Below are 12,293 nucleotides of genomic sequence, written 5' to 3'. Positions count from 1 at the left end.
TTTGTTTAAAAATTATCTTTAAATTTTAAATTTTTAATAATTTAAAGATTTTTTTTTTTATAAATAAAAGACATTTTAAAAATAAAATATCGATGATTTTCATCTAAAAATAAAAATAAATATTTTTTTTTTGAATTTAAGAATATTTTTTATTTTAAAATTTAAGAATATTCAAAATTTAAAGTATTGTTATTAAGTAAGTAAATTAAAAAATTAATGGGTGATTAAATAGCCGCCAAACATATTAAACAAATGACAACATATTTACCAAATGACAGTATAACATGGTCACCTAGGTTCATAGATTAATCAATCCGATGAAACGTGTCTCTTTCCAGTGGGATATAATTAGATTGTGACATTTGGGTTCAAGTGGGTCATATGATTTTTGTTCTATATAAATATTCGAAGCTCAGATGTTAGTACGATCCTATCCTCGCAACCGTCCTCTATGGGAAGAACAAAATGTAATCCAAATTAAATTAGTTTAGTTATAACCTATGGTCAAAAAGAAACGTAAAAATAATGTAATCCAAACTTAATTATAATAACCTATGGTGACTCCCCAAACATGGAAAGCGAAATAAATGAAGGGATTGGAGCTGCAACACAACACATGATATTGAAAGCGCCCTTACGAAGATCAAAAGCAGAGCCAAGGAAGGCAACCAGCTTCATTATCAGCGTCGCACCTGTGATTGATTGTTGAAAAAACCTTTGTTTCGCTCTCTTCCTTTCGTTTTTTTTTTTTTTTTTTTTTTTTTTTTTTTTGCCTTCCAACCCAAGGAAATAACTCCGTCCACAAAATATACTGTTGCCCACTTTCCATTTCAATCCCATACTCGCTCTGAATCCGCCATGATCGTTGTTTCTGCATTGAGAGGAAACTGGCGTTCTTGAGCCTTTAAATCCCCAGACGACATGAATTCATCAAGCTTCCATGATAATGCTCCTGGGTCATCGAATTCTTATGATGGGTATTCCAATATCAGTTTTGTTACGCAACCGATTTCTCGATCGAAGTCTGGTATTACGAGGGCGAGAATGACGAAGGTGAGGAGGCAAACGAGTTGCCTGGATTTGAGGTCTGCGGCGGTCCCGGAAACGCTTCGGCCGTTCACCGGGAATTCATTTCCGGCGGCATTTTCGGGTCAGGATTCTATCTTTGGAAAATCTGAGTCGGGTGTCATTAGAAATCAGCCATTTGTATTTGGAGAAAATAGGAGCACAACCTCAGAGAGGGAAGTTTTGGATGGAATGAAGAAATTGAATGTCGATGAAGCCATTGAATCAAAGCTTCCGGATTACTTGAGGAAGCTGAACATTGAAGAAGGGAAAGGTAATTCTGCACGAATTCATAAAACTAGAAATGAAGGGGCTAAATCTGGTTTGTGGGACAGTAAAGTTGGTAATTCTATAGTTTCAGAACTCCCCAACAAGATGCAGCATTTGAACATTGAAGATATTGTAGAACTTAAGACACCAGATGTAAAAACAAAAACATTTTCTGCTGGAATCAGTGAAAATTTTCAATTCAGTGCACAGAGCGATCCAATTAGAGAATTCAAGCCAAAGAGTAGGAGTGAAAGATATAATTCTACCATGTTTCGGTTGCGCGTTGATCAGGAGACTCAGGAGAGACACAAGGCATCTGAATTCTATTCACCAATGGATGTTTCGCCATATCACGAAACACTGTCTCGTGCTCAAGTTTCTCGTGAAAATTCTCTGGCATCCAATGAATCGCTTAATCTCGACAACAACTCCGTTTTATTTGATGAATCAATACCTGAGGTCTTAAATGATGTTATAGATGAAGATCTGGTTAATGCTACAGAAAGCTTAAATATACGTGAACCTGGTTGTTCTGCAACTGAAGTGGAAGAATGTGAAGGCTCTCTTTACCATTCTAATATAAACCATGGCGCTCAAGGTCCTCTAGAAGAATCTGTTTCAGGGGTGGATACTGAAAGCTACAAATCTGCAAATGAAGAGTTGGATATGAGTGGTGATCTAGCTGCTATTTCAGAAGAAACAGAAGCCAATTCGAGCGTGAAATTCGAGAGGCAGGATAGCGATGGCAGGAATCAATTTAGTTTTGCTTCAAATTCAGAGGATGGATCAAGATCAAACTTTACATTTGCTGCCTCTTCTGCTGCTCGAGGTCAATTATCTGCATCCAAACGCCAATACAATAAGAAAAGTTGGGGAAAAGTTGGTCAAGATTCTTTTATTTCCCCAACAATTGCTGTTGAAGTTTCATTGCCATCCTCTTCTGGGCAATTTGTTACATTTTCTGGGAATCCTTCACCAATATCATCTCAAATGAGTCAGAAAGGAGTTGATTCTTGGATGAACAAAGGCCAGGAGACGAAGCAAGAGTCGGTTTCTACGATAGCAGCAACCGTTGCTGCCCAGGAGGCTTGTGAAAAGTGGAGACTGAGGTTAGGCTTTTGATACTTGTGATTTCTTCTTGCCTTTATACTTTATTGTCTCAAGATATCCTTTATACTTTATTGTCAGCTTCAAGATTCTTTCTCTTTTGTTTGCATAACATGTTACAGAGGCAACCAGGCATATGCAAGTGGTGATTTATCCAAGGCTGAGGACCATTACACTCGAGGAGTGAATTGTATATCAAAAGATGAGTCATCTAGAAGCTGTCTCAGGGCTTTGATGCTTTGTTATAGCAATCGTGCAGCAACAAGAATGTCTCTTGGAAGATTGCGAGACGCAATCAGTGACTGTACAATGGCTGCTGCTATAGATCCCAGCTTTTATAAAGTGTACCTTAGAGCTGCAAAGTAAGGGCTCGCTGAAGTAGATTTTGAAAATTATGTTCATAACATATCACTGAAGTACTATCTTATAAATTAGCTGTTACCTTGGCCTTGGGGAAATTGACGATGCGGTACAGTTCTTCAAGAAGTGCCTGCAACCTGGGAATGATATCTATGTGGACCGGAAAATTGTAGTGGAAGCCTCGGATGGTTTGCAAAATGCTCAGGTAACAGATTTTCTTTCTAAGATGTGATAACTTTTAGTTTTTTGTTCCTTTTGACATGCGTACTATCATCTTTCATGGAAGTTCAATTTATGCAACAAAGTAATGGATAATCTAAAAGCGTAAGCTGATGGGTTGTAGGAATTCAATCTTATAACAATACTTTAATACTCTTCACTTGTAGGCTTGAAAATTTACGCAAGACTTAGCTAGTGGTTATCAATATTTATTAGAGATGAAACAACATTATAGGGTTCGAACAAAGGGCCCCAAACTCTGATGTTATGTTTAGTCGTCAATCAACTAAAAAGCTTAAGCTTTTTGGTTCGTTGTACCAGTGCTCCGAAGGGGGTGGATTGGGGGTCCCACATCAATTAGAGAAGGGAACAAATGCTAGCGAGGATGTTCGGCCTCGAAGGAGGGTGGATTGTGAGATCCCACATCGGATGGGGAAGAGAACGAAACATTCTTTTATAAAGGTGTGGAAACCTCTCCTTAACAGATGCGTTTTAAAAACCTTGAGGGGAAGCTCGAAAGAGAAAGCCCAAAGAGGACAACATCTGCTAGCGATGGGCTTGGGTCGTTACAATTACTAAACCTCCATAGTTTTTCAATCTTTTTGTTTCCTTTGATAGTGACCAAAATTGTCAGGGAAGGTATATATGGTTTTTTGCTTTGTTGATCTTTCACTTCTAATAGGCGTGATGTAATCTATGTGACCAGTTCTTACTGTTTCTACTGGCTTGCAGAAAGCGTCTGAATGCATGAAACGTTTAGCTGAACTTCAGCTAAGAAGCACATCCAGTGATATGCAGAGTGTTTTGGAATTAATTTCAGAGGCTTTGGTAATAAGCTCATGCTCCGAAAAATTACTTGAAATGAAAGCAGAGGCTCTTTTCATGGTTTGTTGCACTACTCTAATGTTATTGTCGTTTTTCTGTATTTTTTTCCCTTGATTTCCTCCCTTCCCCTTTGAATTCTTTTGGGAGATCATATGAGATTTTACTGCAAGTAAACTAACTTTCATTTTCATGCATCATAACTCAATGGTTTCTGGGTTTTTATCACTTTCTTTTCTTAAAAAAAAAATCTGCAGCTTCGAAGATACGAGGAGGTGATTCAGTTTTGTGAGCATACCGTAGATTCTGCTGAAAAGAATTCTCCTTCAGAAGATATTGTCAGTCAGACCTCAAATCTGGATTCTTCTGAAATCTCAAAGAAGTTGTACTTTAGGATTTGGCGATGCCGCTTGACTCTCAAGTGCTACTTCCTTCTGGGAAAACTTGAGGAGGGTCTGGCTTCTTTAATGCAAGAGGAGGAAGTGCCTACAGTGATTGGGTAATTTATTATGCTTCCTAATATTTTTGAAGAAGAAACAAGTATTTCACTGATAAAGAAGTAAATTGCAAAGAAAATAAACTAGAAAGGAAAAAGAATGTTTTCACTTTTCCAGTCTGACAATTTTAAGTTCCAGGAATGGAGGAAAGCTTTTAGAATCATCAATACCATTGGCCATTACCATGAGGGAGCTCGTACGTCACAAGGTATCATAAGTCGACTGCCTTCGAGGCTCCTCCATCCTATCAGCCATAACTTGATCATATCCAGATATCGGATTCTAATGCCTTAATATCTTTTACTCTCATATTTGCACTACATCCCCATACCTTTTTTTCTCCTTAAATGAGTGCAGGATGCTGGGAATGAAGCATTTCAGGCAGGAAGGTATTCAGAAGCCATTGAACACTACACAGCTGCTCTGGCGTGCAATGTCGAGTCACGTCCTTTCTCAGCTTTTTGTTTCTACAGTCGGGCTGCTGCATACAAAGCTCAGGGCCAAGTTATTGATGCTATTGCTGATTGTAGTCTTGCCATAGCCCTTGATGAAGAATTTTTCAAGGTAAGCTTTCTCTTTGTTGTGTTTTACTGGGCACCGAGCTGTCAACATAAATATCCCTCAATTCTTCTTGGTTTCTCAAAGAAAAATTAGAGTACCATTATAGATGAACACTAACATGTATGTTCTGATAGAGCTTTTATATTCACAGGCAATTTCTAGACGGGCCACTTTGTATGAAATGATTAGAGACTATGGTCAAGCAGCTAATGATCTCCAGAAGTTTATATTACTTTTTTCTAAGGAATTAGAGAAGACCTATCAGTATGGAAATTCCGATAGATCGAGTACCAATGCAAATGATTTGAGACAAGCTCGTCTCCGGCTTGCAGAAGTTGAAGAAGAGTCAAGAAAGGAAATTCCATTGGACATGTACCTTATTCTGTAAGTATCACCCATCATTTAACGAATATTCAGATAATAAAAGGAAACAAAGACATCCCTCTTTCCCCTTCCAGTAGGATGGGAATTTTGAGAAAGGTCCTTTAATTTTAGGTTATGAGAATCACTGGTTATTTACCTTTTTGATGGCAGGGGAGTTGATCCATCTGCATCTTCAGCTGAAATTAAGAAGGCATACAGGAAAGCTGCTCTCAGATACCATCCAGACAAGGTTTAATTTAGTGTACTTTGAAGATATGCTTATTTGTGTCTGTGCTTTCTTAATATGGGTTGTTCGTTCGTTTAGGCTGGTCAGTCCTTGGCTAGAGCAGACAACGGAGATAACGTGCTATGGAAGGATATAGCCGGAGGAGTCCCCATGGATGCTGATAAACTTTTTAAAATGATTGGAGAGGCATATAATGTACTCTCAGATCCTATTAAGGTACCCAAAAGGGAGTTCTTCCCCAACTTTTTTATAGAAATTTCAAGAGAAAGGTTTCTTCATTGTTGACCATTATTTTCATTCTCTTTTCTGCCTCAAGTGCAATATGTCCATGCATTGTTTAGATCTAGAAGTACCCCCACCGCAGGCAGCCTCCAGTGGCAACTCTAGTTTTACACGAGTCGCTCTTGCATATCGTGTTAGGCTATGTTATCAAGCTCAATACATTTTATCAGATGATTGTAGCCTAAACTGATCTGTTTTTTCAGCGCTCCCGATATGATGCAGAAGAAGAGATGAGGACTGCCCAAAAGAAACGCAATGCAAGCAGCACCCCTAGATCACATACAGATGTTCATCAAGGTCATCAGTTCGAAAGAAATAGTGTTAGGCCTCAGTGGCAAGATCTATGGAGATCTTATGGTTCTCGTGGATCAGAATTTACTCGATCAACCAGCGGATCAGAATTTACTCGATCAACCAGCGGATCAGAATTTACTCGATCAACCAGCGGATCAGAATTTACTCGATCAACCAGCGGATCAGAATTTACTCGATCAACCAGGTATCCATAAGAACTATGCGAACACATCAGGATATAATTCAGGCTTTCAAATGGCTAGGGTGCACCAAGTAATTGATCATTCTATCAAGAAATCCAGCTGCAGTTTGTCCCCTCAGGGTGAGACAGCCAAAAGTTGACAATTGGCTCATGGGAATTCCTGATGGCTAAATCTTGAAAAGGAGGTGGAGGCATGATCCTTAATGCAACAACCTTGATGCCACAAAGGAAGTAAAATGTAGGTGTTCCACAGAGGAAGTTTGAAGTTGTTCACAGTGCCATGTACAGACAGAGAAGAGATGAGTAAACAGGTGTGTCACAACATCTAATGGCTGGCTGAGTCTCTGACAGGATGCTAACACAAGAATAAGGATAACTACTACAGTTTAGAGCTTCAACAATCTGGTAATTACCATTTTCTGCATAACATTTTCGTGTGTTCGATGTACCCTCTTCTTTTTATGTTTATGTCGAATTTGATCTGTGGCTGACGAAGTACTATTCCAGATCTTCATGCTGATGACTATATGTGGTCTGATTTTGTTCTCTTCGTTTTTTAAAGAATGGTGTATTCTGAAAAAGAAACGAAGAAAAAGAGAACATTAGATTGACTGTGAACACCTTTGACATGAGTAGTTCATGTTGTAAATGATATTTTGGAATGAAATTTCATGAATACCACTTCAGAAATTGTTGTGTTTGATAGATTTAAGCTTGGTTGGGAACATACGTTATCAAGATGGCTTTTGAAACTAAATTTAGACTTTCGCTCGTTGTTGAAGGTTTTCGATCTTGTATTATTAGTGTTTGTAGTGTTCTACTTGATTCTTGATTCACAGGATCTGGGTGATTAGCACAATCTTTTTGATTGATGGCGTCATTTTATTTTCTCCATCTCGAAAGTGCTTTTAAATAATTGGTTTTAGGTCAAATAAGAACGAGGGATGATGATCAAAGGTAAGACAATATAACAAATGATGAGTTCATAGTGACCATCATCTTTCTACCTCACAAACAGAAGAATGAACTGAAATTCTATCTATTGTTTCTCAAAGTTGAGCCAATTTTACATTATGGATTTTTTAGAGATGAAACTTTTAATTTAGGAGTTAATTGGGTGGAAAGCTATGATATTCTTGATTTTTCAAAATAAAAAAGAAAATCTCTACACTCGAGAGTGAACTTTCAAAGAACATTATCCATAAAAAAGAATTGTTTTGAAAACTGTGATTGGAAATTTGTTGTTCTTCACAAACATCTTGAAAACTGCCATTCCTCTCACCATAACTTTCCAAAAATTTCAGATACTATAGTGTGAGTACAATGAAGTAGTCATTGTTTGCTTTAAATAAATGTCTGATACTTTCTAGAAACAAAGAAGAAATTGGAGATTCATACCTGTTTTCATTGTTGAAAGCAATTCTCTAAAATCATGTTTGTGCCCAGAGAAATCACATTCTTACATAAACTACACGACTTTCCTTCTCGTCACCTGCTATCCATGAAGTAGCCTCATCTAATCAGAATTAAACCAAAAACAGAAAAAGAAAAAGGGGCATTCTTCATAAATCAACTACTTCCAACACCTGATAAATCAGAAATCAAATTATCAAATGGTTGATAAAGCTATGTCTTCTTTCACCAGAAATTTGTGTGTATAAATATAAGAAATTTGATTCTCACCCTCATGGATACACGCTCTCCAGCAAAATCATCAAGTGCTGGAATATTACATAGACAAACAAGTTTCAGTTTTGACACTAACCTTTATTATAGGCGACCACCTTCTCTCCCAGCAGCAAGAAACTAGTAGCTAATATAGATGGACCAGCACCACCATTGCCTGCAGTGCAGGTAGAATCTGAGATAATAATTCACGCTTAGTTGCTGAAGAAAGCGCACCATATCAATTTTTATAATTAGTTGTACTAACGACCTCAAAGTTTTCTAGTTTAACTGAAGGTTATGCTGAATATAAAACATGACGGCATTAAAAATCAAAATCTTTTGACCCTGATTTCTTCCATTTTCATATAAAATCGTGAAATACAGAGGTTCCTCGAAGGAAATACAAAGGTTATTAAAGAATGCACCAAATGAGCCCGAAGATTGTAAATTGTTAATTCTCTGTTGGCATGGGGAGTTTGTCTACCTTCTTTCGTACAAATACAGTATTGAATTATAAGTGATGGGGAAAAGTATGCTTCATCAGTCGTGAGGTTTACTCACTAGTTGCATGATTATCAGGGACTTCTCTTTAGCCTATCGGGATCACCCCTGCTTTCATCTCTCCAGCACGTACTAGCTCTGCCACCATTACTGGCTCGGTGAAACAGAAAAGATTGTCAGTTAGACGAAGCATTGACTTGAATCTGTTGCTTTTATTGCCCATGAAAACTAAACTTCAACTTCAACCTACCACTCGCCCATTAGCTTACACAATATCTTTCCTATACTTTGTGCAAGGAAAATGAATTGGTTGAATATTAAGTTCAATCTAATAGATTTAGCAGCACCACATAATAAGAACTATCCACATAAGAAAAGTGCACGATTAGTATATTATGTACCATTGCTCACTCCAGGATAAATGCAGTTGTAATAGCTGGAATATTTGCCTCCACAGCTTTATTCTTGAAAGCTTTTGCATTCTGTGAATAGTTTGTATTATCACAAACACCAACGTAAGCTGAAAGCAGATAGACAAAGAACGTCATCAATATATGATCATAAAAGCAAGATTTTTAATGCAAACAGCTCTTTCCTGGATATTTATGGAAGCTTCAAGTACGGTGCACTTCTCTGTCTGTTGGAATGACCCAGCAGTATGAACTACAGGATCCACATCTGTAGTAACATCTAAAGATTTCAGTTAAGCACCCCTGGTGGCAATATGTTAAAGATTTGAATGCCCTTAGTTTAGGATGCAAGATTTTCACGTGTTTTGTTCCAGATAGACATATTTCATAAATCAAAAGGGGCAAATTTATGTATAATACTTTCATTTTAAATTGTTTGACCACAAAAATCAGTTACTTACAAAATAATTCCATGGTAAGAAAAAAAAAATAACTAAGGGGGGGTGAGGAATTGATCCCTACATGTAATTTCACTAATCTTATTATAAATAAACCATGATATTACATTAAATTACATCTGCATTTTACACCAAGGTCAAAAGCTCATCAGAACCACCAAAGTTCTGGTCGCTTGACAGTCTTTGGAGTCAACAAAAAAAAGGTCGTGAAATTAACCATACACGACATCTAGAGACAATACCATGTTATTTGTCAGAGACTCAGAGCTAAAACTTTAAAAAAGAGTAATAACGGTGTGTAGTTTAAACAATAAAAAAGAAAGGCGTCAACAGGTGCAGGAGACTCCATGTGTGTTGGAACTTCCATAAATAGGCAACGCAAATTACAGAGAATTTTTAATAATAATGAAAGCAAGGAAAGGAAAAGGATACCGCTATTCGAAGTTTGAGATAAAGAAAAAATTCCTTGAACAGCGATCTCTTGCATTTCACACAACTCTTTTCGTAGCCTCGAAGGTAAAACTTTATGCATGAAATTATTTCCTCGTGGGTACAACTTTATGTTTCAGAATATTAAACTATTGGATTGTAATTTGACCGCTAAGTTTTAAATTTAAAACTCCATTTGAAGGAGGAAAAGCTCACAGTATGTCTAGGAGCTTCATATTTCACTCACGAAATGGAAATTGGAGAAGAAATAATCAAAGACGACTGTTGAAATCATAAACTAATTAGAAGAATCAGTATACCTCTCAAAACAGCCTCCAATGATTTTACATTCTCAGCATCGACTTCAACAAATCGAGAGTTTCTCCCAACTCTCGCAACCATTACAGCACCTTTTTCCGTTTCACAGCACGCCGCACCTTATATCATTATGCATCACAATTTAGAAAAGGCTCGAAATCCACTGATTAACAATCGGTAAACAACAGTTTAGTTTCATAATGAAAAAGGATCTAAACGAGAGAACACGCCGGATAAACCAACTTTAAGGAATAACTTAGAGATACAGAAATGAATAGAATCGAAATAAATCAAACCTACCTACAAGTGAAACTCACCGAATTAAAACAAACTAGAAGAATCACCTGTTGCGACCGCCAATGACGATCTGAAGGTCGTGACAGAACTTGAAGACAGCAATGGCAATGGAGATTCCGACCCGACCGGTGCCTCCGAGTACCAAAACCCTAGAATTGCAATCATTCTGAGGCAGTTGAACCAGAAGTTCTGTATTGGCATTGATCATGGCCATTGGAGAAAAGCTTTTCAAAGCTCCCGCCATTGTTTGCCGCTCTTCTCCGCACCGGCAAGTTCCCTGTAATAACAAGTCCTCTTCAATCCCATTATCAGTTTATCATCCTGCTGACGTGGCATCGCCACTTCCTACAAACGAAGTCAACAAAATTAATAAATATTTAATTAATTTTGAATTTATTTAAATTAATAAATATTCAAAATGTTTTCCCAACCTACATTTCTCCAATTATTTCTTCCATTTCCAATAATTTTAACAATATATATATATGAATATGCATCCATTTATTTTCCTCCGATGCTGTTACCCAGCAAAGATGACCGTGGTCCCCTTTCCAATAATTTTAACAATATATATATATATGAATATGCATCCATTTATTTTCCTCCGATGCTGTTACCCAGCAAAGATGACCGTGGTCCCCCATCCACGGTGGACATATTTGGCGGTGTTGATATGGACACGTAAGATAGGCTGGATGGTCACATCTGGCTTGATGACATTGTTGAGCATTTCACCGTCACCCACCTGTTACCTTAACAGTCCCTTATTATCAAAACATTAGTATGAATAATTAAAACCATATAAAACAAAAGAAAATACAATAGTAAATAATTGTAAATATAACAAAATAATTCATTATATTAAGTTCTCGACAAAAAAAAAAAAAAAAAAAAAGTGACCTATTTTATATTTAATACATTTATGAAAAAACAAATTTTATATCTAATATAATTCTAAAATTTTAATTTCAGTTTTAAATATTTTTTAATAAAATATAGATTACATTTATAAGTTTATATACCAAATATTAGGGCTACCTAAGTTCAACAATAATAATAAATATTTAAAACAAAATTCATCCTATTTTAAATTATTTGATATTAAAAAAAAAAAAAACTGTCACGTGCGAAAATTATAAAGTCACAGCTGGCTTTTGGTTGAAAGGAATGGAGATAGTGAAATAAATAAAGAAATAAATGAATAAAAAGGTGAATTAGGTAAGATTCACCTTCTATGTTTCTGTGGGTCCATGTTGACTGTCCAAATGTGACGTAATTATAAATTTTAATTATAGCTCTTTCCTTAAATAATAAATATAATTTCCTTTCCCTAAAATAAACAAAAATAAAAATAAAAAAACTCGCAAACAATTAAAAAAGTAAGCTCTTATTTAAACTTTAAAGTTTTAATTATAATGATTTTTCATATTTTTTAAAATATTTAAATTCTTATTCAAATTATTAAAAAAGAAACATAAAATAATAAACTTAGGTTATTTATTAATTTTATTTTCTCTCTAATTAAACATGTAAATAATGTATTAAAATCAGTAATTAATTAATTAACTAATTAAATAAATAAAGGTCAAAGATGCGAGTTGTGACAACGGAAATTAGTCACCGCCATAAATATGCTTATGAAAGAGACGTAAAAGCAAAGAAAAGCAGCCACAAACATCTCTCTCTCTCTCTTTTGACCAAAAGTTTTGGCACTTTCATTGGTCGGAAATATCCCTTTTTTAAGTCAAGATTTAACATTAAATTAAACTAAACAACTCCTAATCTCCTTTTCATGGTTGAAATTTAGCTGTTTAATTTACTAACTGTCGAAGTTAATTAATGGGTTTATTTAAATCACTTTTTAATCTATATTATAAAGCAACCTAATTAATTTAATAATAATTATATATATATAAATATAAT

The 12,293-nt window shown here is 35.9% G+C and overlaps 2 protein-coding genes across 14 annotated transcripts; one reads left to right on the top strand and one right to left on the bottom strand.

Annotated features, from left to right (window-relative positions):
- Window positions 1-921: 921 nt before the first annotated feature.
- Window positions 922-6,979, top strand: LOC111794880 (uncharacterized). 2 transcript variants are annotated; one of them, XR_015421119.1, is made up of 12 exons: window positions 922-2,444; window positions 2,565-2,804; window positions 2,878-3,007; window positions 3,754-3,906; window positions 4,101-4,342; window positions 4,479-4,548; window positions 4,698-4,904; window positions 5,053-5,285; window positions 5,436-5,514; window positions 5,590-5,727; window positions 5,997-6,694; window positions 6,797-6,979. XR_015421119.1 is itself a non-coding variant. In XM_023677058.2 (11 exons), exons 1-11 carry the CDS (start codon window positions 922-924, stop codon window positions 6,300-6,302), a joined length of 3,321 nt encoding a protein of 1,106 aa, XP_023532826.2. In that variant the 3' UTR covers window positions 6,303-6,979. The 2 variants fall into 2 exon arrangements, 1 of the variants encoding a protein (XP_023532826.2); XM_023677058.2 differs by having other exon boundaries at window positions 5,997-6,979.
- Window positions 6,518-10,713, bottom strand: LOC111794882 (uncharacterized). Of its 12 annotated transcripts, none has more exons than XR_015421120.1 (7): window positions 10,418-10,713; window positions 10,076-10,236; window positions 8,860-9,136; window positions 8,519-8,608; window positions 8,055-8,150; window positions 7,688-7,781; window positions 6,518-6,862 (listed from the first exon to the last, which is right to left on the bottom strand). XR_015421120.1 is itself a non-coding variant. In XM_087123997.1 (6 exons), the coding sequence occupies exons 1-3, from the start codon at window positions 10,569-10,571 to the stop codon at window positions 9,006-9,008; spliced, it is 402 nt and encodes a 133-aa protein (XP_086980123.1). In that variant the 5' UTR covers window positions 10,572-10,709; the 3' UTR covers window positions 7,688-7,784; window positions 8,055-8,150; window positions 8,442-8,608; window positions 8,860-9,005. The 12 variants fall into 12 exon arrangements, 10 of the variants coding, with proteins under 10 accessions (XP_086980123.1, XP_086980117.1, XP_086980124.1 ...); XR_015421121.1 differs by having other exon boundaries at window positions 10,076-10,192; window positions 10,391-10,711; XM_087123997.1 differs by lacking the exon at window positions 6,518-6,862 and having other exon boundaries at window positions 7,688-7,784; window positions 8,442-8,608; window positions 10,076-10,192; window positions 10,418-10,709.
- Window positions 10,714-12,293: the final 1,580 nt, after the last annotated feature.

This window comes from Cucurbita pepo, chromosome 5 (assembly GCF_057944985.1).
Source record: "Cucurbita pepo subsp. pepo isolate OVF chromosome 5, ASM5794498v1, whole genome shotgun sequence".
Taxonomy (NCBI): Eukaryota; Viridiplantae; Streptophyta; class Magnoliopsida; order Cucurbitales; family Cucurbitaceae; genus Cucurbita; species Cucurbita pepo.
The sequence above is the reverse complement of the archived record's forward strand: the minus strand, read 5'-3'. Positions and strand labels throughout refer to the sequence as shown.

Bases quoted from the DNA above. Each gene is read 5' to 3' on its own strand.
- LOC111794880 (XM_023677058.2), top strand. From the start codon at position 922: ATGAATTCATCAAGCTTCCATGATAATGCTCCTGGGTCATCGAATTCT. The intron at 2,445-2,564 runs GTTAGGCTTTTG...AACATGTTACAG, and splicing joins TGTGAAAAGTGGAGACTGAG to AGGCAACCAGGCATATGCAA. The intron at 4,549-4,697 runs GTATCATAAGTC...AAATGAGTGCAG, and splicing joins GGGAGCTCGTACGTCACAAG to GATGCTGGGAATGAAGCATT.
- LOC111794882 (XM_087123997.1), bottom strand. From the start codon at position 10,571: ATGCCAATACAGAACTTCTGGTTCAACTGCCTCAGAATGATTGCAATT. The intron at 10,193-10,417 runs GTGATTCTTCTA...TAATGATATAAG, and splicing joins GTCATTGGCGGTCGCAACAG to GTGCGGCGTGCTGTGAAACG. The intron at 9,137-10,075 runs GTATACTGATTC...ATGTTACTACAG, and splicing joins ATTGGAGGCTGTTTTGAGAG to ATGTGGATCCTGTAGTTCAT.